Source organism: Triturus cristatus, chromosome 6, assembly GCF_964204655.1.
Source record: "Triturus cristatus chromosome 6, aTriCri1.1, whole genome shotgun sequence".
NCBI lineage: Eukaryota > Metazoa > Chordata > Amphibia > Caudata > Salamandridae > Triturus > Triturus cristatus.
This window is the reverse complement of record NC_140589.1, coordinates 522,116,005-522,142,749: the sequence shown is the minus strand read 5'-3', so window position 1 is coordinate 522,142,749 and position 26,745 is coordinate 522,116,005. Positions and strand designations below refer to the sequence as shown.

The window sequence follows — 26,745 nt, the reverse complement described above, 5'->3', positions numbered from 1 at the left end:
GGTCGATTGAGTCTAACAATGAGACCACACGTGCAGCGAAAACACCTGGGCTGTTTTATAGCCCATCGCTAATCTTGTAAACTGTTTTTGTTTGCTGCAGTGTAAAAGCTGTCCACTGACTCAACAAGGGGGACAGATTGTGGCTAAAAAAGCCATTGGATAGATCTAGCGTTGTTTTATATTTGTTCCGAACTAGACTGTCCACTAGAGCTGAACTATGAGTATTCTGTACCGCATTCATCCGAAAATGAGGGTTCAAATGACGGTAATCCAAAATTATGTGGTACGACCTGTCTGGCTTGGTTACGGTAAAAAGAGGGTTATTCATTGGTGACAAGCATTTCACAATTACCCCTTGATACTCCAATTAGTCTAGTATTTCCGCTACAGGAGCCTTTGCTTCCCTACGGATGGGATATTGGGGTTGTGCCTGTGGCACGGACCGCAATGGAATCTCGTGATGGGGGGATGTAGTGTCCCATCCCACCTGAGTACGCTAAAGCTGGTGCAAGTACCAAAGCCCATTGAGCTGCAAAATGCTGTGCTTGCTCTTTCAAGACACTGTGTGAAAAACTAGGGAGGATTACCTCCTCCGATCTCGGAGCCACCAGTACAAAAGGCGGGGGCCAGTCTGCCTCCGCTAACAGGATGTCATACGAAGAAGTCAGATTTTCCCCAAAAAAACCTTTGATTATGCGTTTTATGTCATCTTCTATGAGAATACTAATTTCATATAGTCTGTCAGGGGAAGCCACTCGGGTGTCAGCAGTTTCCACTGTAATGAAAGTATCAGTTGCTGTCGCCTCCAGAAATGGATGCAGTGCTTGCTGCGCTACTGTAACCTCCGCTGCGCTGTCTAGCAACGTTACTGTCCATGTTAGATCCCAGAGCTGAGTCCTCACCGTTCATGGCATACCTCGCAGTTAAAGCGGCCACCTTCTTCTGGAACGGAGGGTGCTGACGAGGGAAATCCTCTTGTTTACCCTTTCCGTCACTCGCCCGTGGCTGCTCACATCCCTGCGGGGCACCTCGACCTCTACCGCGCTCCTGATGATCACCTCCACCGGCATATGAGCCTGATGCTTTCTGTGAAGAATGAGGAGAACGCGTAGCAGGAACCTGAAATCGATCAGGAGATTTAATTCTCGTGCGGTCACGCAGTTCATACATTGTGTTCTGGGATTGAAGGTGTAGGGGACGATGCACGCCCCCCTTACTTCATATCATGCTGGTTTCCTTAAGAAGGTGCTATTGAATTCTGTATAGCACACGGCGAGGGCTTTGTTTCACATATCTCGCAGGGCATCATGTACAAGGCCTATTCACAGCAGAACGCAGCCTCTTTTGAAATGCTACCGACAGCTAATTTGTCTTGGAGTGACCTAACTACACTGGAGTCTCTAAGGGGGGCAGATGGGGCCCATACCACAGTTTCATTCGTCCTGGCCCTACCACCACAGCTGTTGAACGTGTCAGGAGTCAGCTGAGGAACCTTGCCATACACATTAATGTGTCCACATATCTTACACTGTAAAGCAGTGCTGTTAGCTTAAAATGTTCAAATCTGACTTTTTATGCATGTGTGTAAATATCTGTATATACATATTAAGATATATATATATATTTATATAAATATATATATTTCTATCTACATATATATATATATCTACATACAAAGTCCTATTTAAACATTTTAATTACATGTGTGTGTGTGTGTGTGTGTGTATATGTATATATATCCATATAACTGCACCACAATATGGACAACTTCAGTTACCTCTATAAGTACCTAGTAAATGGTACCCCTGCTACCTAGGGCACGGGTACTAAGGTGGGTCCTCTGGGGTTGAAGCACTGATTGTGCCACCCCAGCACCCCCTCACTAAGGCTATGAACTTTGCCACTGCAGGCTGCATGTCTCACTGCGGGAACATCCATAGAGTCAACAAGGCCATGCCTCCCATGCACTGCATACGATATAGGTAAGCCACCCCTACTGAGGGCCTTTAGCCCTAAGGCAGGGTGCACTATAACCTATGTGTGGGCATATCTGCATGAGCAGATAGGCCCTTAAAATATCCAGTCTATTCTGTGATGAAAGTGAACAGGGAAGCCATAAATAGGGGGGAAACTAGTCAACATGTGTTTCCTAGCTCTATGATAGTTTCCCTGTTTTCTAAGTTGTTTGATACCAAACATCTTGTCTTAATAAATCCTCACTGATGCTAGTGATAGATTTAATACTAAATTCACACAGGAGACCCTTTTAGAGGTTCCCCTGAAAACCTAACAATGCTCTGGTGTGGTTCCTTACTGGTTTTCATCAGTCTGCCACCACCAACATATCTCTGACCTCATGGGGTGAGAGCCCGGGCTCTTGAGAGGACAGAGACAGAGCCTGCTCTGTTAAGAGGTTTTGCACACCTCCTCCAGAACAGCATGGCTTTCCTGGGTGGGAAGCTTCAAAGGCCATGCCACCTTTTTAATCCAAACCAGGAACCTCCAGATAGTGGGGGAAGCCAAAACCCCCTTATCTGGCTTTTGCTAGACAGTGCCTCTCCAAACTTGATAGATAAGTGCCATCAAAACCTGATACAAACTTTGAGGTTGTAACTCTGCAGTACTTCATGGGATATGTTGGTACGGATATGGAGTCTCTGATTATTTTTATTCCCTTCAGGTACAATTTATGTTTGTTAGTGCTTTGGCCAACACTTCTCATTGAGTGGCATTCAGCATTAATTCCTATTTCTGCATTATTTCTAGAATAATCCTAGAAGATTTACCAGACTATTGTATGTGTTTGGCAGTAGAAGCACTTGGATTACTTGTTGTCATGGTGAAGGACATCACTCTGACAATTTTGAAGAAAACATGCAATTAGTATATGACATCTTGGAGTGAGCATGGTGGCTTTTTCCAACTCTCTTGTGCACCTGACCGTTGTTTACTCGTTTTTGTCCCATTACCCATCTGGTTCGAATTACTAATCTGACTCACTCAAGTCTTAAAGACTGATCTCAATAGAAGAAAATAAGTGCATATGAAGAGTGCTCAATCCAGTCAAAGAATACTGGGGATCCATAACGCAAGGTAAACTACAAAATCCTAGGGAAGGTGAACCTATTTCAGACTTCCACTATATCTTGACCCTATTAATAAGTGTGTCAGTAACTTTCCTAAAGCCAGCTTGCTCACCGACAGTCTTGTTTTCAACAAATTTCATCTAGGGGAATAAAGACTGCATAATATATTGATTGCTTTTTCCACTGATTGAATGGAGGACCTATTCGTTCTCCCTTTAAAAATATAAAATGACACATATAACATGAATCTTTAACTGTTTTTAATATATATGTACAGGGGCTAGGCAGTCCTTTAGAAAACGAAAGATGTAAAGACAATGCAGATAGACCTTTTAGAGAATTGGAAATCAGCGTATGTTTGATAATCTCTACAATAACTCCATCAGTGCCCCTTATACATCCACCACATGCAACAGCCCAAACAGGTCCGCCTTCTGCCCTGTGTGCATGCTCCATGAGTTCTACAGTTGCCCCACGGGATGGATGAAAATGGGTAAGTGCTGAATAGTGACTAAGGGGCCGATTTGAATGTCGGCCGGAAAGCCTCCGACTGACATCTGCGGTTTGAATTTAGACTGCCATATTATGAATATGGTGGTCGGAATTCAAACCGGCCGGTCATTCTGGCTGGATTGCGATGGGCTCCAGGAACCCGTCGGCCAGTTGGAGACCGGCAAGTAATCCCTATGGACGGTGCTTCCGCAGTAAGGATTACGATGTAAGATTCCGACAGGCTTGCCATGTCGGGTTTTCCGAAATGGAAAGTCTGTCAGAAAGCGACATCGGGCCCCTTAGCAGGGCCTCCTTCACCCTGTGGCCTCTGGTTGGAGGCAAGGGGGTATCTAAGGGGCCCCCCTGTTAATCCCTGCACCATGTGGCAGGCACGCTGAGGTGCCTGCCATGCGCTGTAGGGATGAACAGATACTTCATGTGCGATGGCCGATTTATGGCTGCAGCACAAGCTCCCATAGACTAATGGGAGTATGCGACCGCCCCATGTGCGGTCACATTGTAATAGCAGTGTCAGGAACCTAACCAGAGCTAACCCCCAGTGTTGTTTTTTATGCAGGCATTTGATTGATAATCAGTTGTTATTTTATTACTTAATATAATCCATTGCAGTGCAGGGACTGAGTGTCATTTACTACAGTGGAGTTTTAGTACTCTAATGTATAGTTTCCTGTGTCATCGTTAAAAGAAATGGCCTTGTTTATCACAAATTGCTACCCTTGGCAAGCAGCAGCATGGAAGACTTCATGCGGCCTGAATTATTGGAGGTCAAAAATGGTCTCCAGGTTGAAAAGTTTTAATCGTGCATGTGGTGGTGTTATTTAATTTCTTAGACGACATCTTCTAGAACACGAATGGCAGGTGACCCTCATTTGAATGCAAGCGCAATCCCAGCATTACATCAGTATGATGCAGAGGCCGCATTAGGTGAGGGGTTTCCCCAGGATCACCCGTTCGGCATTTGATGATCCCTGCATTGCTGTTCATCATCCACCATCCTGCCTCTCTGGTCTCAAAGATTTCAAAACTGGAAACACATTTTAAAAGTTCCCTGTTGTTGAAAACTTGTGGCACAAACCTGCCTTTTTCAGTTTCAGACAAACATTTCACAGGCCCCATACACGTCTTCAGCCAGCACACTTATCAGGCAGCCTTGCCATTTCAATCAAACTTAATGGCGCCCATTTTACCTACACTGGAAAGCTGACTCGCTACCATCCTCATGGTGTTTACTTCTTTAATCTGCAGTTAAGTTTTCTTCTCTGCAGCATGGTCTTGAGCCCTGAGCTACCTTGCTTTCATAAATGCAGCTTGGGTGTGACCCCTTTAATATCAGACACAAGTTGGGTGTTCTGCAAAGTATCTAGAACTCCAGGAATACATTCAGCTATAAGAGCAGGTGGGTTGGTGAAACTACAGTCACTCCACCATAGATCTGCACGGATACTAGTTGTGCATAAATATTTTGCCATGTGTAAATTATTAAAAACAGAACGGGTATGCATTAACCTGGAAAAGTAAAGAAGGTTGAGTTAAATATTACGGACTGCATGACACGTCAAATGTCAGCGAGTTTTTAACTCACAGAGCATTTTACCAACCAGCTTGGGACAAGATTACCTGTGTTTTCCTCAGGTACCAAAGGTACAACCAAAAGATGTGTAGAATGGGAAAAGATCGATCACGATTCTCAGTTCACTGTACACCTTTCAGACCACCCTGTGCGGTGATGGCCACTGTGCAAGTGATGTGCACAAACTCTTCAACTCCTGTCTGCAGCCAAAAGGCAGCAGACTCTGATTGTTATGCAAACTCGAAATGTACTTTTGATGTTGAATGAAAGATATCGTAGACATGATATCTATTGTGCATGAATCATTTATTCTTGGCTAGACCTCTGGAAAAGGATCTGTCTTCAGGGTGTAAAGCAATATATGGTTACTTATGATGTTCTTTTCTGCTGTCACTCAAATTGAAAGGACATTTTAGCACTCTTGTTGCAAACCCTCCCTGCTGTGTACTACGTTTTATTTGTTTTACATGCCTTTGTATGCCTGTGGCAAAAGCTCCATTGCTATGTAAATCCCCCAAAATAGTTTCTTTAGAAGCAACGATATCGAGCCCAAAGTAGACACACACCCATATACACACCACAGACACACATTCATATGCACACGCGGCACATGCACACATCAGACAAGTATTCATACAAAGCACAAACATGTGTACACACGCACAGGCACCACAAACATGCACACACACAAAGCCAGCAAGCACCACCTAGGCACACACTATTTCTGACGGGCATATGCTGGTGCTCTTGATATCCCTTAAATAATCTCTGGGAGTAGTTCTTTAAAATAAAACAACGAAGGAGGAATTATATTTGTGGCTCTACAGCTGTCCACACCATGTGGCTTGGGGTGAATAATGTAGTACGTGCAACCCAGTAGGTACAGTAGTTAGAAAGAGACTTGTCCAGCCTAGTTTTAATTGCCGTTCTGGGGCTTGCAGTTTTCTCTTTCCTCACGACTCCAAATACTGAATGCAATGCTGCCTGAAAGAGCTACTTGCCCTGTAAAATGTGCACCTTCCTTTATCAGTTAAGAACGTAGACCCATGCTTATAAACGTTGCAAAGGTTATTTTTCGTGATTTGAGAGGGGACACACTTTGTCAACAGCCCCAGCCCACGAGAAGCAACAAGCAACAGAAATATATATACGAGGTGCCCTTAACCTCAGCTTCCTGTGTGCAGTCGGCAAGACTCCGCCAGCAGTGCAGGGCTGACAGAGTATCGATCCGTGGCTAACTGCTCTTCGGCACTGGCCCCACCCTCCAGTCTTTTTCTGCAGCCTCCGCTTCTGCTGCTGTTTAAACCATCTGTCGGATGCCTCAAGGGAGGGCTGGACGTCTTCTCTCTGATTCTGTTGGTGGTGTGGAGACTTGGCAAGCACCTTATTGGTCTTGGTATTTTCCTGCGGTTGCGTGTTATACAGCTCAGTGAATAAGCATCCCCATACATTACTGCCTAACATGTTGGTATTGACACTTTTTAGGTCTCGCCTGACCCAGCGCATGCGCTGGTCTGGCGAGACTTATTGAGAGGGCTCCAAAAAGTGCTACCAGGCCAGCCTAGAGCTACAGTGCTCGGGCGCGCGCGCCGCTTTTACCGCGATTACTTTCACTTTCGCGGCCCCATGGCCGCTTTGATGTTTGATCGCGATCACTTTCACTTTCACGGCCCCACGGCCGCTTGGCATAGCCAATAGGTCTCGCTTTTGGGACCTTATAAGTGTTTAGTTATCCAACTGTTGCATGGCTAAACACTTATAAGGTCCCAAAGGCGAGACCTATTGGCTATGCCAATGCTTGTTTTTTTTTGCGCTGTAAGCTGAAATACCATTCCAAGCGGTTTTGTGTGCCCTTTGATTTACTGAACAATACTGAAAGAAAGCACCAGGACAGACGGACTGAAACACCGCCGGTCTTCGGCTTGAAAATAAATAGAGCTCGATATTTGATTGGAACAAGAAACCATTGCAGGCAACACTTCCCATAACAAGTAGAGGAAGTATACCCAACTGGGCGTATAAACTTTGGGGCAGATTTCAAGCCCCTTTTGCGCCACTTTTGCGTCACTTTTAACATGGGATATGTGATGCAAAACTGGCGCAAGGGGCTTGTAAATCTGCCCCTTTGTGTTTAACAAAAAGGGCAGAAGCGGAGGCTGTAACTCTTGAACGTAGGCCAGGTTGCCGCTCTACACCAGGTGCCCAAGTTATATATAACACAATATAGTTGACAAAAAATGGAGTAAAAAGGATTCATTTAATTTTATTGAGGTGCTTTTGATACCTTGGGGGCACTGCTATCGCCTCAAATTTTAAAAGAACGTGAGTAACAAAACTACGCTCTTGAAAAAGAAGGTGTTATATGACTATTCCTTCGAAACGCGTCGACGCTCTCCTTGTAGCCACAAATTTGTTTGTATACAACATGACCTTAGATGCCTATGATCTGTAAAAATTAGGACCTAGGTGGTGTAATTCTCTTTTTGATTGTGGCAACTGATGACAAATGTTACTGTCTGCTTTTAACTCTCAAGCAATAATTGTTGTATTTTTATGATGAACTGGTTTTAAATATTGAATGTATTGTAACTGCTTTATTGTGATTTATTGATGAAAATGGCCTTTATAGAAATGTTTGATTAAACATAATATTTGTAACTAATTTCAGTTTACTGACAACAGGTTTTTGTGCCAATACGCAACAGATTTGAGATTGGGAGTGGTCTATTATAGTAGATCGGATTGAATGTAACTTGGATTATGAATGTGAATTGAGGTGGGGATATTTAATTTTTCCCAGAGGACATCTTTATATAAAAATTTCTTACTGAACAAGCCTAAGTAAGAATCCAGTGAGTTCTATTTTGATCGAAATGAAGCTCTTCTATGACATAGACCAAATCAGGCATCTCCGACAAGTAGATTTTGGACTACTGGTAGCTAGCAATGCAGCTACCTGTAAGTAGCTTTCCTGTCTGCAGCCTGCTAAATTAGAAGCTTTTGCTTGGTTGAATTGATATACCTATATCAAAAATTGAGAGTGTTTATTTAAGACAATAATGTGTTTTTTTTTCAGAAGTCATACGCTGATATTTGGAGAAAAATGTCTGACTTCCAAAATATATTTGGAATTGTAGTAAATACATTATAAAAACTGTAGCATTGGGGAGTCATTTTACAAAAGTTATTATCTTGGTACCAGAGACATTGTAGCTATGGCTGTTATGTATTACTCATGTATAGACATTGCAAATTGGCAAAGCCTTTTTTACATTACTGCTGGCATCCTGATGCACTTACATGATCATTGGTAGTAATCTTGCATATGGTGGCCACTAATGTAAACTTGTCTGACCTGCCAGTATTACAACACTAATAATAATAATAGTTCTCTAAGTGTTTCATTAGAAAATAAGTAGCTTGTGTTACAGAAAAGGTTGGAGAGCCCTGGACCATATAATATCAATATCCCTTTTGAATGAGTGTTAATTCTGCCTCTGTGTGCTTTGCAGTCCTGTAAAGACTGGTGACGCTAACTGTCAAGTTCTTTTTTTCAGGCCGTCGTACTACATCACAGCCCCAGCCTTCCTTCAACCAGGAGTTAATGCAACTCTCGCAGTACACTGGTTTGGCGCCAACTATTCCACTGTCAATGTTACTGCTGAAATCCGGCCTAGTGGTTCAAACCAACAGCTGGCGTTTGGTCAGAAAATCTTCTCTAATGGTGAGATAATGTTAATTGTGTTGAAATCAAGATGCTTGGGAAGCTGTCTACAGAGATGGGGAAATTCAGCTAGCGATGATTGGCGATGTGTGCGGGACTGAATGTAAGTGCTTGATTAAATAGAATCAAAGAATAAAATATATATATATATATATATATATATATATATATATATATATATATATAGGGGTTAATACACAAATCGCCACAGGTAGCTCTGTTGACAGCATGCCCCAAAACTCTCCATACATGCCATAAACGTTTCGAGCGTATTTGCCGCTCTTGTTCACTGGAAGGAGCAGGCTCATTAGAAAACAGCTGATTTATTTCAATAGCGAGTCCCGCCCAAGTGGGTGTTCTACACACAGGCATTCTGGTCACAGTAGTCCCGAAATAATGCCTGAAGACTCCCAGTTTTCACAAGACAAGTGTGCTGCTTCCTTCATCACCAAAAATAATTGTCCTTGTTAGGTGAAGAGCGATGATTGCATCACTGGCCCCAGCGCCAATATCTACCCGTGGATGAGGCCCCCACCGTTCCCTCAAGAGTCCGTGAATAACAGCACTCGGGATCCGCCCAAAAGCGGCGGGGCAGCTCGGCGACCGAGCCAGCCGCTTTGAAATCCATGCACAAGGGTTGCCCTTTAGAAGCTGCCACACACAGAGGGGTTAATACACAAATCGCCACAGGCAGCTCTGTTGACAGCATGCCCCAAAACTCTCCATACATGCCAAAAGCGTTTCGAGCGTATTTGCCGCTCTTGTTCACTGGCTGAAATGATGGAAGAAGCAGGCTCATTTGAAAACAGCTGATTTATTTCAATAGCGAGTCTCGCCCAAGTGGGCGTTCTACACACAGGCATTCTGGTCACAGTAGTCCCGAAATAATGCCTGAAGACTCCCAGTTTTCACAAGACAAGTGTGCTGCTTCCTTCATCACCAAAAATAATTGTCCTTGTTAGGTGAAGAGCGATGATTGCATCTCTGGCCCCAGCGCCAATATATACCTGTGGTTGAGGCCCCCACCGTTCCCTCAAGAGTCCGTGAATAACAGCACAACAGGGTTTTTATAGTATGTATGATTCCAACATTGTAATTTTCTTTGATCCCTTTTGAAATTTTGCATCAAAAATGAAAAATTATTTCAGTATCATTATTGATGTTTTTGCACAACCTTGATATTAGAATCTCTGTTCTCTCTATTTGCACTTTTTGGCTTGTGGCACTTGTATCTGAGGTACTGTAGCACTAGGGCACTTTACTTATTAACATTAGCTATGATGGATAAAATACGGGTCCACTTCAATGCATAATATGCATTACGCGATTAATGAAAATGCATGACAGTGGATCGCCCCAATCAAGCAATGGTATCGTTTGTGTCAATATATATTTGTTTGAAAAGCTAATATGCCAATATGATGTGATACAATGTATCGGTTATGAGTATGCCACTATTAGACTCTTCATTCTCTACATATTAGATTTTATAATACACACAGTTACTTTTTTCATCTTTTCGTTTAGGTGAGCACATTTTTCATTCACGTATAATCATTCGTGAAATTGACCTATAGCACTGCTCAAGACGGCATTTACTCCGGAATTTTGATTTGGATAATGACATTGAATCATATGGAAAATAATATTTATATTTGTATATTGGTCAATACATTTATTGTTCCAAGCCAATATGATCAATGAGAATATTCAAAATGACAACAAGCATTTATGCGTCTATTATATAGAGTGGAAGCTGAGTATCTTGTCTATTTTTATGAATTTATTTTAGCACTGGCACTTTAAAAAGCGGGACACTGTTTTGAGCGCTGTCATGTGATCAAGGCCACTTGTACGGCCAAAACGCGTAATGGCAGAAGACTGAACAATAAATAATTTGCACAGTTGAAGGTCTGCACACGTCTTTTCAAATTGGATGCGTCACAAGTCAAAGTGATATATATATATATATATATTCACTGAAAAAACCATAGGTTTCAGGCACGTTATAGTTAGGAATTAGCATTTAAAAAACCTTAGAAATTCACTGAAAAAACCATAGGTTTCAGGGGCGTTATAGTTAGCTGGACTTTTCACTAGTACAAAACCATTGAAATTCCCCCATTATAGTTAGTTCAGCTAACTATAACTCGCGCGCCCGCAATGCACTGCTGATTACGTCACATATTACATCACTCATGACATGGTCAGTGACATCACTCATGACATCACTGATGACATCTCAAATGACATCACTGATGACATCATCCAGTGAATGTGTGTTTTTCTGAAAATTACATATGTTTTATATATGTATATCTCAAGGTCGATGGAAGAATAAATGGGTATATAAGTGTCTAAATGGATGATTTGTTTTTGAAAAATTGATTGTATAACTGACTGATTAAGTGTATCTTAGTGAATGCACGGCTTAGTGAGTAATGTTTAAATGTGTAAATATTTGTATCAGTCTCTCACTTTGTGTATAAGTGGCTGCATGGGTTGGTGAGTAGCTACATGAGTGTCTATATAGGTTATTAGTTGGTTTTTTGAGTATCAGTATGAGTGTCTGAGTGTCTGTATGGTTCGGTGGGGGGTATTAAGTAGTGCATAGGTGCATGAATGAGTGACTCACTGTTTGTATGTGTTGAAGACAGCATGTGTGCAGGACTGTGTGGGTGGATGAGTGTGTGCATGGGTGTGTTAGTGAGTGATAGACTGTCTCAATAGTGTCTTTATGAGTAACTACATATGTTTTAAACTAGTATATGTGACTATTGGTGTATATAAGTGAGTATATGTGAGAGTGAGAGATTGAAAGAGTTCCTGTATGAATAAGTATGTGTTTCTATAAGTGATTGCTTAAAAGACTAAGGTGCCGATTAGGATCCTGGAAAAAATTTCCCCGTACGACTCGTATCCAGTCTTTTTACCGTACGAATCGTACAAGTGCCGTACAAACTGCCAAGTACGATTCGCATGGGAAAAACTCCATACGAATCGCATTGGGAATAATTCCCCACACGTCCTCGGGTCGGAAAATGTGTCCGACACGTCCCCGGATGATTTACCGTACAAATGTGAAAAGTGAAGTCCGACCGCGCAAGTACGATCCATCCCGTGCGTCCGATGTCACAACCGTATGGAAAAAACACCGTCCGCACCGAACTCCCATAGCAACCATGGAGACATGTGCCCGCATACGCGCCAAACCACCCCCCCAGCCCCCGTATGTACGCGCCGAACCCCCCCCAGACCCCGTGAGTACGCGCCAAACCCCCCCAGACCCCGTGTACGTATGAGTCGTACCCCCGTGTATGTACACCCGTGTACGTACGAGTCGTACCCAACCGTGTATGTACACCCGTGTACGTACAAGTCGTACCCCCGTGTATGTACACCCGTGTACGTACGAGTCGTACCCCTCGTGTATGTACACCCGTGTACGTACGAGTCGTACCCCCCGTGTATGTACACCCGTGTATGTACGAGTCGTACCCCCCCGTGTATGTACACCCGTGTACGTACGAGTCGTACCCACCCGTGTATGTACACCCGTGTACGTACGAGTCGTACCCCGTGTATGTACACCCGTGTATGTACGAGTCGTACCCCCCGTGTATGTACACCCGTGTACGTATGAGTCTTACCCCCGTGTATGTACACCCGTGTACGTACGAGTCGTACCCACCCGTGTATGTACACCCATGTGCGTACGAGTCGTACCCCCGTGTATGTACACCCGTGTACGTACGAGTCGTACCCCCGTGTATGTACACCCATGTACGTACGAGTCGTACCCCCGTGTATGTACACCCGTGTACATACGAGTCGTACCCCCACCCGTGTATGGGGGGTACAACTCGTACGTACACGGGTGTACATACACGGGGGTACGACTCGTACATACACGGGGTCTGGGGGGGTTCGGCGCATACATATGGGGGCTGGGGGGGGTTCGGCACGTACATACGGGGCTGGGGGGGTTCGGCGCGTACTCACGGGGGCTAGGGGGGGGTACGGCATGTACCGGGCCCCCTCATCTGTTCGTTTTGCGGCGTACTTCGCTTTTCCGGCACTTTTTGGGTGCCGTAAAAATATTGGCTTCCGGACTGCTGTCGTTTCGAATCGTACTTCCTGGTTCATGAAACGCTGCCTGCAAGCGTCCCGACGTCACGTCGGCGCTTTCCCGGATCACATTTGTCTGTATATTTTCGTCGGTTGGTGTTTTGTACGATTCGTACGGAAATGGTGTTTCCGTGCGAATCGTACTTGCATGTTTGTAAAGTTTTACAACCGGGTACGAGTCGGACGGAGAAAACGCTCCGACCGACAGTTTGTACCCGGTTTTTCCAGGATCCTAATCGGCACCTAAGTATGTGTGAGTTTCTGTAGAAGTAAGTGTGGTGGTGTGTGTATAACTGTATATGCAAGTAAATGGATGTTTGATTCTTTATTAGCATGAGTGACTATGTGTGTGAGTAACTCTATGGATGAGTGGCGTTGTGTAACAGGATGTATAGGTGTGTGAGTACATATGATGAGTGAGTACATGTATGAGTGACTGTATAGGACTGTTGGTGAATGAGTGGATGTGTATGTCGATCTTAGAATTACTGAATAGGTTGTTGTAACTGGTATTGGTATGTCCATTGTTTTGAACATTGTAGTTTCTATTTTTGAATGTGTGTATCAAAGGTTATATTAGGGGAAGAGGAGGTCTGCCACTCTATCACAAGGATGATGTCATCAGTGATGTCATTAGTGATGTCATTTGAGATGTCATCAGTGATGTCATGAGTGATGTCACTGACCATGTCATGAGTGATGTAATATGTGACGTCATCAGCAGTGCATTGCGGGCGCGCGAGTTATAGTTAGCTGAACTAACTATAACGGGGGAATTTCAATGGTTTTGTACGAGTGAAAAGTCCAGCTAACTATAACGCCCCTGAAACCTATGGTTTTTTCAGTGAATTTCTAAGGTTTTTTAAATGCTAATTCCTAACTATAACGTGCCTGAAACCTATGGTTTTTTCAGTGAATTTCAAAGGTTTTTTAAATGCTAATTTCTAACTATGCCTACAGAGATAGGACATGTGAAGAAAGAAGAAAAAACGCACAGTAAGAAAAAAAAGAAATGCAGAAAGAAGCAACAGAAGTCCTCAAAGACGAAGAAAAGTGCAGGAAGAAGGATAACGTGCAGAAAGAACAAACAGAAGACCAGAAAGAAGCCTTGTTGCAAAATCATACTGTACCCTCATCTTTTTCAGACGGATACTGGTGGTAACTGAGTCTGACTAATCAGTCCTAGAGCCAGTGCTATGTTAAAAGACACTCAGAATACGTGAAAACACCTACATACACTAGGGAACACTATGCATTGGGGTCCCCCTGTGATCAGCATGACCTCCTCTGTAAGCCCCTAGTATATAATAGGGCAGGGGATTAAAACTACCTCTTAAAACGCGCCACAGTTGCACACGCCACCTCAGGCCCCGTCCCCTCACTTCCCCACTGTGTAAACACACCCTGTGGCCGTTTTAAGTTGGGAGATTAAGTCACCTTGAATCCTGAGGGTCCCTAGGGTCCAACTAGACCACTAGGTACCTCCAGTAAGCGCCACAGAGCTGCGTTGCAGAGAGATGTAAAAAGGGGCAAGGCCTAGACCACCTCTCTGCAACGCAGCAGAGTGGTGCTTACTGGAAGCACCTGGTGGGCTAGTTGGCCCCCAGGGTCCCTCAGGATTGAAGGGGAATTATTTCCCCAACTTAAAACGCGCCACAGGGCTTGTTTGCACACGTTAACTCAGGCCCCGTCCCCTCCCTTCACCACTGTGTAAACAAGCCCTGTGGCCGTTTTTAGTTGGGAGATTAAGTTAATTTGAATCCTGAGGGTCCCTAGGGTCCAACTAGCCAACTAGGTACCTCCAGTATGCGCCACAGAGCTGCGTTGCAGAGAGGTGTAAAAAGTGGCACGGCCTGGACCACCTCTCTGCAACGCAGCTCAGTGGCGCTTACTGGAAGCACCTGGTGGGCTAGTTAGCCCCCGGGGGCCCTCAGGATTGAACGGGAATTATTTCCCCAACTTAAAACGCGCCATAGGGCGTGTTTGCACACGTCACCTCAGGCCCCGTCCCCTTCCTTCCCCACTGTGTAAACATGCCCTGTGGCCGTTTTTTAAGTTGGGAGATTAAGTCCCCTTGAATCCTGAGGATCCCTAGGGGCAAAATAGCCCACTAGGTACGTCCAGTAAGCGCCATTGCAGAGAGGTGTAAAAAGGGGCACGGCCTGCACCACCTATCTGCAACGCAGAGCAGTGGCACTTACTGGAAGCACCTGGTGGGCTAGTTGGCCCCCAGGGTCCCTCAGGATTGAAAGGGAATTATTTCCCCAACTTAAAACGCGCCACAGGGCGTGTTTGCACACGTCACCTCAGGCCCCGTCCCCTCCCTTCACCACTGTGTAAATGCGCCCTGTGGCCGTTCTAAGTTGAGAGATTAAGTCCCCTTGAATCCTAAGGGTCCCTAGGGTCAAACTAGCCCACTAGGTACCTCCAGTAAGCGCCACAGAGCTGCGTTGCATAGAGGTGTAAAAAGGGGCGTGGCCTCAGAACACCTGTCTGCAACGCAGCTCCCTGGCGCACACTGGAGATACCTGTTGGGCTAGTTGGCCCTCAGGGACCCTCAGTATTGAAGGGGAATTAATTCCCCAAATTACAACTGGCCAGGGGGCGCGTTTGCAGAGTGCTGCAATGAGGGGGCGTGGCCTCCAGCGCGATGCCGGTCTTTTATTTATTTTATTTTTTTAAGAAGGAGGGCTGTGTGGCCCCCCTTCCTTTTTCTAATTAACTGGCCCTGGGGACCCCATCCCCCAGGGCCTGCACCCTAATTTTTTTTGTTGAAAAAAATAAATGTGGCCCTCCCAAGGCCTTAATCGGCCCCGGGGACCCCAATCCCCGGGTCATGGCCTTTTTTTAATTTAAATTCTTTAGGAGGGGGCTGCGTTGCCCCCCTCCTCAGGCCACTTATGCCTCCGGGGACCCCATCCCCCGGGGCCGGCCTTTGTTTTTTATTATTTTAAAAATATATATATTTATAGAAACACCTAGGACATGCTGGACAAACCGTATGTACCTATCACCATGACGATTTGCGTGATATTCATTAAAAGGCGACTATGCATAGAATGAATCCACATGGAATTTATTTACACCGCTAGTGAAGCTCTGACGTGTCTGACGCCCTACCGTGCCTAATCCCGGCGCCCCCGCCGGGGGGTACTCTCCAAGTAGACACCCTTCTCGTTTATTTATACAAACATGGGTAGCTATTGACGGGCACATTTAATATACACGCACACCAAGCCATTCAAAGGGGATTCGACAAAAATTCGACCAAACTATGCAAGAAACCCCCCTCACGGTTAATAAAAAACACATCCACCGCCGGATGTGTAATACTTTTTATTTTACTCTCTGGAAAGGAGACGAACCTCACTTGAGAGTCACAGCGTGCTCCTGGCTGAGCCCAATGCTGTGTTACACCCACCAGTGCCCGCCGATTGCCTCACACCTCTGTGTTGTATTCCACCAGCTAGTGCGTATGCTATGACACTCTCTAGCCCATGTGCACTGTAACACCACCCTGTGAATATGTCATGCCACACTTGCCTTCGCACGGGTTATATTGCCCCATCTAACGTGACTTCCTCGATGTGTATGTTATAACGCACAGCGCTATGCCATACATATTACAATCTGGGATCCATATCTTTGTCACAGTGCATATATGTTACACTCCCCAGCACATATTTTATATTACAACTTTAGAGACTAGTTATGTTACACAACACTGCCCTGTGCATATTACACTCCAAGGCGCATATCGCATAGCACGCGCTAGTGCCTGTGCTATCTCGCACTCTCCAATGAATCTGTCATTGCGCACAATGTATTGCATATGATATTTCACGCCCCGGTTCATCTTATATCACACTTTTTGGTGCATAGTTTATACCATATACTGCATCTAGTTTTCATTTTCAATCGTGCTCTCAGGACTATGTTCTATATAACACTGCGTCCACCTACCCTTTTCACGGGCATTATATTTTGCGATGGGGGTGGAGGGTCAGGGGGTGTTTCTGCCAAGTGAGCCCGGAGTCACAGTCACAAACGTCCTCTTCTTCCTGAATAAAAGTGAGATTATGCTGCATACTTGTTCATATTTAAGTAGTTCGCACAGACACACATTTTAAAAACAATAAAGTTCCTAATACCCACCTTCTCTGAACAGTTAGCTTGCTGCCCCATCCACCTCCTCCCTATCCTCTGTTGTCTGAATCCATGGACTAGCCTCCTCCCTCCTGCCATGCATGGTCTGATGTGCTGCCACTGCCCTCCATTTAGCATGATGTACCAGTCCACTCCTCCTGCCCTCCATTGCCCAATTCTATGGCCCATCATTGACCTCCTGCTTAGCCTCTGTGCTTAGCTTGCTGCCCCTATTCTCCTTCCCCCTGCCCCCGATGTCTTTGTGCATGCCCCTGCTCCATCCTTTTTGCCCACTATGTTCCATGGACCTGCCACTCCTATCTACTCGGAGTGTTCTGTTGAGCTGCCACTCCCCTCCCACCTGCCTAGCATTGTCAGATGACTGTAACCTGTCCCTGCCACCTCCACCCTGCCTGTCCACATGCCATGCCCCTATCCCCTTCCTCCTGTCCTCCATGGTCCATTTTACTGCCACACCCTTCTGCCCTCCCTGATCTGTTGTGCTGCAACTGCTCCTCCTGCCTGCCCCGCGCGGTCTGTTGTGAGGCCCCTTCCCCTGAACTCTCTTGTCTGTGCCCAGGTATGGCCCTCCCTTCTATCCTCCATGGTCCTTTGTGCATGCCCCTGTACCCTCCTTCTTGCCCATCATAGCCATTGTGCTGCCACTAACCCTCCCGCTTGCCATGCATGGTCTTCTGTGCTGCCATGGCCCCTCCCACCTTCCCTCCATGGTTTTTGTGTATGCCACCATAGTCTCATTGTTGCTCTCCATGGTGTGTCTTGTTTCTAGTGCCCATCCAGCCTGACCTCCATGGTCATCTTGCTGCTCCTGCCCTGCCACCTTGCCCCCAGCCCTCTGTTTCCATGTGCAGACCCCCTATTCCCTCCCTCCTGGCTTGTCTGTTCCATTGTAATGCCCCTGATCCGTCCCTCCTGCCCTTTATGGTCTGTTATGCTGCAGCTTTCTCTCCTGTCTGTCCATTATGGTCAGCTAGCTACCATTGCCTCTTTCCCATCTGTTCTCTGTTGTCCATGTGCATGGTCCTGTCCCCTCCCTATTGCTTTCTATGGATTGTTGTGCTGCACTCCCGTCCCGCATGCGCTGTGTGGTGTATTGTGCTGCTGCAAACCCTGATGCCTGCCCTGTAGGGTCAGTTTGGTGCACCTCTCCATATTTGTTATGAAGTTTCCTAATTTCCTAATTTACAGCAGTCTCCTCAGTGGGAATACTTTCAGTTTTTTTATTTTGGTTCCATCAAGAAGGCATTCAGATGTGTCACACATTTGCCATAAATTCTGAATGTTAGCACTTTAGTTGCTCATTAGATCACTGTAGTAAAACTACTGCTCACCAGGGAAGTCTGTTGCTGGTATTCAAAGTGCATGTTTCAGTCTGCATGTCAGAATTTGTTTATGAAATAGAAGAGGATTTGAGAAGTCAAAATGTGCCCTAATTTTTCTTTCTTCAGAACTAATCATAGTTTCTATGGCAAAATGAACCCCCTCATTTTGTTCCCTTGTAAATTAATTGTTTTAAGTGTTACCACTTTATTCCAATCAAGATGGCTTCAGGTGTGCCATACTTGTGTCATAAGTAAGACTGTTAGCGCTCTAGTTGTTCGTTAGAACACTCTGGGATATTCTGTCATTGGGCTATACTTGGGCTACATCTGGGTGATATTTGGGCTACATTTGGGCTCTTTTGTCTCTGGTGGCCATCTTGGGAGATTTATTTGTTATAAAGTTTCCCAATTTCCTCATTTACTGCAGTCTCCTCAGTAGGAAATACTTTCAGTTTTTTACTTGGTTCCATCAAGAAGGCATTCAGAATTCAGATGTGTCACACATTTGCCATAAATTCTGAATGTTAGCACTCTAGTTGCTCATTAGATCACTGTAGTAAAGCTACTGCGCACCAGGGAAGTCTGCTGCTGGTGTTCAAAGTGCATGTTTCAGTCTGCATGTCAGAATTTTTTTATGACATAGAAGAGGATTTGGGAAGTCAAAATGTGCCCTAATTTTTCTGGGTATTCCCAGACGTGGGACCCGTGCTCACTACGCCACTGGACGGGTATTCCCAGACGTGGGACCCGTGCTCACTACGCCACTGGACGGGTATTCCCAGACGTGGGACCCGTGCTCACTACGCCACTGGAGTCAAGCTATCCTGGTTGATGACAGCTGATAGCCAGAAACCGGTCCTAGGATGCTTGATTCCGGTCCAGGGAAGACATGGCTTGGCAGTTCGGGCCGGACTGTTCCCATGAGGCACAGGGTCAAGACTGATTTGCATATGGCCATGTCCAAACTGGGGTGGTGTAGTGGGCAAAAGAACGATGGATTTAACCCAGATCTCTTGACTGGGGGAGAATGTCTGCATTGTCAGCATTCCGTCCATCATTTGTTTGTTGTAACGCTTTTCGCCCTAAGTGGGATGGGTATTCCCAGACGTGGGACCCGTGCTCACTACGCCACTGGAGTCATGCTATCCTGGCTGATGACAGCTGATAGCCAGAAACCGGTCCTAGGATGCTTGATTCCGGTCCAGGGAAGACATGGCTTGGCAGTTCGGGCTGGACTGTTCCCATGAGGCACAGGGTCAAGACTGATTTGCATATGGCCATGTCCAAACTGGGGTGGTGTAGTGGGCAAAAGAACGATGGATTTAACCCAGATGTCTTGACTGGGGAAGAATGTCTGCATTGTCAGCATTCCGTCCATCATTTGTTTGTTGTAACGCTTTTCGCCCTAAGTGGGATGGGTATTCCCAGACGTGGGACCCGTGCTCACTACGCCACTGGAGTCAAGCTATCCTGGCTGATGACAGCTGATAGCCAGAAACCGGTCCTAGGATGCTTGATTCCGGTCCAGGGAAGACATGGCTTGGCAGTTCGGGCTGGACTGTTCCCATGAGGCACAGGGTCAAGACTGATTTGCATATGGCCATGTCCAAACTGGGGTGGTGTAGTGGGCAAAAGAACGATGGATTTAACCCAGATCTCTTGACTGGGGGAGAATGTCTGCATTGTCAGCATTCCGTCCATCATTTGTTTGTTGTAACGCTTTTCGCCCTAAGTGGGATGGGTATTCCCAGACGTGGGACCCGTGCTCACTACGCCACTGGAGTCAAGCTATCCTGGCTGATGACAGCTGATAGCCAGAAACCGGTCCTAGGATGCTTGATTCCGGTCCAGGGAAGACATGGCTTGGCAGTTCGGGCTGGACTGTTCCCATGAGGCACAGGGTCAAGACTGATTTGCATATGGCCATGTCCAAACTGGGGTGGTGTAGTGGGCAAAAGAACGATGGATTTAACCCAGATCTCTTGACTGGGGGAGAATGTCTGCATTGTCAGCATTCCGTCCATCATTTGTTTGTTGTAACGCTTTTCGCCCTAAGTGGGATGGGTATTCCCAGACGTGGGACCCGTGCTCACTACGCCACTGGAGTCAAGCTATCCTGGCTGATGACAGCTGATAGCCAGAAACCGGTCCTAGGATGCTTGATTCTGGTCCAGGGAAGACATGGCTTGGCAGTTCGGGCTGGACTGTTCCCATGAGGCACAGGGTCAAGACTGATTTGCATATGGCCATGTCCAAACTGGGGTGGTGTAGTGGGCAAAAGAACGATGGATTTAACCCAGATCTCTTGACTGGGGGAGAATGTCTGCATTGTCAGCATTCCGTCCATCATTTGTTTGTTGTAACGCTTTTCGCCCTAAGTGGGATGGGTATTCCCAGACGTGGGACCCGTGCTCACTACGCCACTGGAGTCAAGCTATCCTGGCTGATGACAGCTGATAGCCAGAAACCGGTCCTAGGATGCTTGATTCCGGTCCAGGGAAGACATGGCTTGGCAGTTCGGGCTGGACTGTTCCCATGAGGCACAGGGTCAAGACTGATTTGCATATGGCCATGTCCAAACTGGGGTGGTGTAGTGGGCAAAAGAACAATGGATTTAACCCAGATCTCTTGACTGGGGGAGAATGTCTGCATTGTCAGCATTCCGTCCATCATTTGTTTGTTGTAACGCTAATTTTTCTTTCTGCAGCACTAATCATAATTTCTATGGCAAAATGAATCCCCTCATTGTGTTCCTTTGTAAATTAAATGTTTTAAGTGTTACCACTTTATTCCAATCAAGATGGCTTCAGGTGTGCCATACTTTTGTCATAAGTAAGACTGTTAGCGCCCAAGTTGTTCGTTAGAACACTCAGGGACATTCTGTCATTGGGCTATACTTGGGCTACATCTGGGTGATATTTGGGCTACATTTGGGCTCTTTTGTCTCTGGTGGCCATTTTGGGAGACTTATTTGTTATGATGTTTCCTCATTTACGACAGTCTCCTAAGTAGGAAATACTTTCAGTTTTTTACTTTGATTCCATCAAGAAGGCATTCAGATGTGTCACAAATTTGCCATAAATTCAGAATGTTAGCACTCTAGTTGCTTATTAGATCACTGTAGTAAAGCTACTGCTCACCAGGGAAGTCTGCTGCTGGTATTGAAAGTGCATGTTTCAGTCTGCATGTCATAATTTTTTAATGAAATAGAAGAGGATTTGAGAAGTCACTCAAAATGTGCCCTAATTTTTCTTTCTGCAGCACTAATCATACTTTCTATGGCAAAATGAACCCCCTCATTTTGTTCATTTTTAAATTAAATGTTTTAAGAATTACCACTTTATTCCAACCTAGATGGCTTCAGGTGTGCCATACGTTTGTCATAAGTAGGACTGTTAGCGCTCTAGTTGTTCTTTAGAACACTCTGGGAAGCTGCAGTAGAACACAAAGGAATCAACTGACAGTCTCTGCCCTTGTTGGATGTACATGTTTTACTGAGAATGTCAGACTTCATTCTCACATGACTGAGAAAGATAATGTAAATTTACAGAAAATATGCTCTCAGTTAGCTTATAGATCACCTTCCAAACCTCTGTGGGAAAAGCATGAGAAAATAGTTTTCTCTCAAACATGATTCATGATATCACAGCAGAAGGCTTTTTCACATGGTAAAATCCCCTTAGAACACACCACAATTCCTAAAATGTGTATAGTACCATCAACAAATGATTTATAATGTAACTAAAGTCTTAAAACCTTCTATTAACTGCAATGCTTTTTAATGAGGTGCTATCATGTATATTGGTCCCAAGATGGCTGCCAACACTTCTTGGATGAAGAGCTGACAGCCAATCAGATCTCACGATGAGATGTGTGGTTAGGCTCCGCCCAGATATATATGTGATTTTACTTTTGATTTTCTCAGGAACTACTGAACGGATTTACACCATTTAAGCAACAGGCACATGCCTGACCTGAGGACTACCTCCTTGCCAAATTTCAAGTAATTCTGTTCAGCCGTTCGGGCTGTACCTTCGACTAAAGGTTCTATGGGAAAATGCATGGGGAAAACGCGTTTTGGGACCCCCCTTTTTTCTCAGCCCCCGCTTGACGAATCACCCCGAGACTTTCAGGGTAGGAGCTGAGCGGAGCGCCCCATTAGTTTTGGAAATTTCACGAAGATAAGTCAACCGGCGCCAAAGTTATTCAAAATAGAATTTTCAGATTTCCTGTGGGAACTCGGTCCTAACTATAACTATCTACTGGCGACCGCCAGTAGATAATATATATATGTATATATATATATATGACCAAGACCACGACTGTGGTCGAAACGCGTCTGTTTATCTGCCTAAATAAACAACTTGATTAACACTCACGACTGGTGTGGCTCGTGGATCTTTGCTGCAACTCAGGTGTTCGTCTTCTGCATATATATTTATATATAAATCCGACACTGAACTCCGACCAAGAGTTCAAAGAAGCCTCGACCCTAGCAGGGTAGCCCTATCATGCAGGAGGCAGATGCTCACTAAATATACAGTCCACTATTCCCCCAACAGAGAGAAAGACACTTCACGCCTGATTCAAGGAACCTCTTAAGTGGGCATTTTTATTAGCAATCAAGTAGGCAACATATTAATATATGCAGTCGGAAATTAAGGGGTTAATGGAGCATTGTAAACATCATCGGCATGCACATAACTTGACTTTTATAAATGTTTTCTCATTTGTTTATGATTGTTGCTTATAGTTTGGACTTAGCCCAGGCAGGTTTCAGAGCACTGTACAAGTAGCAGGATCTAGATTGAATAGAATACAGATAAAAGACCGAAATCTACTAATCCTAGGCATTCCTTGAATTGTAGTCCTCCATATTACGAGAATGTAAATGTGCGTTTTTTAAACTTAATTTTATAGAATTAAGAAACCTTTACAGATTACATTTCTTCAATCTTCTTCCACGGACAAGATGGTCCACAATATTGTCCAGTTTCTTCCTATTTATCCATCATCAGTTGTCCTTGTGAATTGGCTCAGGGACACTGTGGGGGTATTTTTTTGTATTTTCTCTTAGCGTGAGTTCACTTGGTGAATGAGTTGGATCATGGTGCAGAAGGATGCAAGATTATGGTGCAAATGGGTGCTAGCTTCTGAGTTTACTTACAGTTTAATGTGTGAATGGGTGCAAGCTGCCTTATTGGTGTTGTGTGCATGTATTCTGGGTTACAGTGAGAGTGTGTAAGTAGTTATTGGATTGTAGTATCACCTCTCCTCTTTTAACAGGCTGCCACTCAAACAGACACACTCCCATCTCTCATAGATCATGTGCTTGGGTCAATGAAAGGGAGTTGGATGCACATGCTATTGCTCCAGATACCACTCTTGCCAGGTGTCTGTGTCATTTCTCTGGACACAAAACACAACACTGGTGGCTGTGGGTGTTAACAAAGACCCTTCAGCTGCGGCCTTAGCTATAAAGGAGCCTCTATGCTTGTACATCCATTTCTCTCTGCCATGGTGATGCTTCTTCTGGCATGTTCACTAAAATGCTGTCTACCCCCTCAAGGCGTACCTAGTCTCCCTATGTTGCTGAAGGAGTATGCCTCATTTAGGTCTGCACGCAGGACATATCAGACCGACAAGTTACATGGGCCAACATTCTCATGTAGAAAGTTAATCTATACACGAATAGCAAACTGTCAGGGGAGTTCATCAACACTACGCACCTCTGAACCTTCTGCTGCTCTACACTGAGCACCAGCCCTCCCATGGAACTGCCTCCTAAGAGCGCAGGAGACCTCACGCTACTGAAGAGGTAAAGAGGTGTATGATGAGGACAGAGCACCAGCGGCCTGCAACTACCCCGCACTTGGATAGGATAGGAAGCCAGACCAGCAGAACCGCAGTTTGGGGGTACTGACTAGAGGAAAATGTGGCCCCAATGGGAACCTTTTGCTTATGGTATCTATCCATCCCAGAACCACCTGCATTATTGTCTGGTACATTAGCTTCTTAAAAGTTCGATTCCTACAGCATCTCTAATGCTCTGCTGCCTGGCAACTCATTCCTGTCTCGTGAGGGGACACAAGCAATGTAAGCATCCCAGTCTGAGCAGACTGCCGCTGTCATTGATGTTCGGCTGGTAAGCGGTGTTGGCCATATCGCTGCCCTCCCTCCAGTCCCCAAATAAAGCAGAAGAACCCTTGCCACCACAGCAAACCAGACATCTGTAGACAGGTCCCTACCTTCTAGAACTGAAGTGCCTCTTGAATGATGTTTTGACACGGCTCCAGCAACCACCAAAATCCTAATTAGTGCCTGCATCCTTATATTCCAGTACCACGGGGGGGCTACAATAAACTGCTTAAGGTGTTGGATGCCTCCTACATAGCTGACAAGGAGAAAGCACCTGCTGATTCACCAGAATGCTGCACTCCCATTAAGCTTTGTCTGAATGACTGGAGGGCAGAAATTGTGTGGCCCCAATATGGAACATGGGTCAGCTGACTGAGGTTGTACCTTGCATCCTTAACTTGCACAAAAGCGGAAAAACCCATTTGCTCCTTTGTATCTATGGTGACTCCAGATCCTGATCAGCTGAGAGATGTATAGCCCCATTGCATGCTTCACTACTGCTGTTCAAGCAATGGGCATCTGGACTACTCCATTTGTTGCTGGTCAGGTGCAAGGTAACAGGCAACCAGCCATGGGGCTGCCCTTTAACACTGCAGGTGAATGAAGATATCAGTGTACTCCCATGGAGGTGAAGTGCTTACAGATCTATTAGAGAGGAGGCACACCAAATATGGACACTGAGGGATGGTCTATAATAAGAAGACCCATTGTGACTTGTGGGGTGAGAGCCAAGCAGCACTATATGCCACAGCGGGCCTTAGTGCTGCACATAAATTCTGGTCACTGAATACCTCTACTAACTGACCAAAGTTTTCTCACGCGGGAGAACATTTTGCATATTACCAGACCAAAAGGTGTGGGGATGGTTGATGCTGGTCTGCAAGGGGACTTTCTCCACTGAGACTATCCCGACCTCACAGAAGTCCTAATGGCCAGAAGAGGAACATGAATGTGACCAACTGGACCATGCAGTTCAGAGACTGCTTCTGCATGAGTAAAGATCCTGCCATGATCTCTGGTCGAGTTTCATAATTACTGAAGACCTCCCCATTGTAATCAACTTCTACTGCTGACTGTGAGTCTATTAATACTCTGACGGGCAGGGCAACAACAAAAGTAACAACAACTTGGTGAAAGCTTAGTTGGAGAACAAAATGCAATGTACTCCAGGCAGTCTACTGCTGTCTTTCTAAAACAACTGCACAGATACTGTCTCCAAGGGCCGGCTTTAGGGCGGTGCCACTGGTGCAGCCACAAGTGACCCTGAGTTTTGGGGGCGAGGCGCTGAGTTTGAGGGAGGTGGGGGCAGTTTTAGGAAGTAACTTATCTGTTTAAAAGCACCTGCTGCAGAGTTACTTCTTTTTCCAGTAGGTTTCAAGCAACAATAATAATTTCAAGAAAACGCTGGTCAGTAATGTTCCTGCTGGAGAGGCATTGGAGTCTTTTCTAGTGGCAGTGTTGACTCATCCTAAAATAGCGAAGAGGGTTAATTTGCCTTCTGTAAAGAACATGTACAATGCAGATCACAGAACTGCAGAACTGTATTTATGCTGATAGCTCAGTAGAATAATTTTTTCACAGAGCCCCCTTTGTTACATGCAGTTCATAAGTTACAATCCTACTACAGCACAGTGACCTATGAACAGTCATCAGAGCTGTATGAAACCTGTATGGCATAGGATAGAACCTTATGTTTTGTCCCCAGTGTTTCATTATCCTCATGTTGCTAGAAAAGGGTTGCTTGAATAGAACGGCATTCTTATTAGTAAAGCCAACCCAACCCCTATGGTATGTTTTAAATCCTAAGTTTGTGCTTCTTCAGACAAAACACTCTTAAAATATACTGTCTTCTAGTATGGATGACATATGATTGCTACACCTTGTAATCCTCATTGTCTTATGTAACATTGTCTAAAGACTGATATACACACATATGATTCATTGTCTCTGTAGAGTTTGTGTGTGATGTAAAGTTCTCTTACACCATATACTGGTATGAATAGTGCTATAAAGCAAATGAAATGCATTTCTGAGAGGGACTATGGAGAGATGAGGGGCACTGTTGGATGGTGGTAGTAGTGAGGGAGACAGTGGAAA

At 45.1% G+C, this 26,745-nt stretch overlaps 1 protein-coding gene across 1 annotated transcript in view; it reads left to right on the top strand.

Annotated features, from left to right (window-relative positions):
• Positions 1-26,745, top strand: part of LOC146817362 (CD109 antigen-like) — a 469,596-nt gene that overhangs the window by 43,646 nt on the left and 399,205 nt on the right. Inside the window, exon 2 of the mRNA XM_085610954.1 lies at positions 8,727-8,893. Coding sequence (XP_085467080.1) covers positions 8,727-8,893 — 167 coding nt within the window. The remainder of the gene's footprint in view (positions 1-8,726; positions 8,894-26,745) is intronic.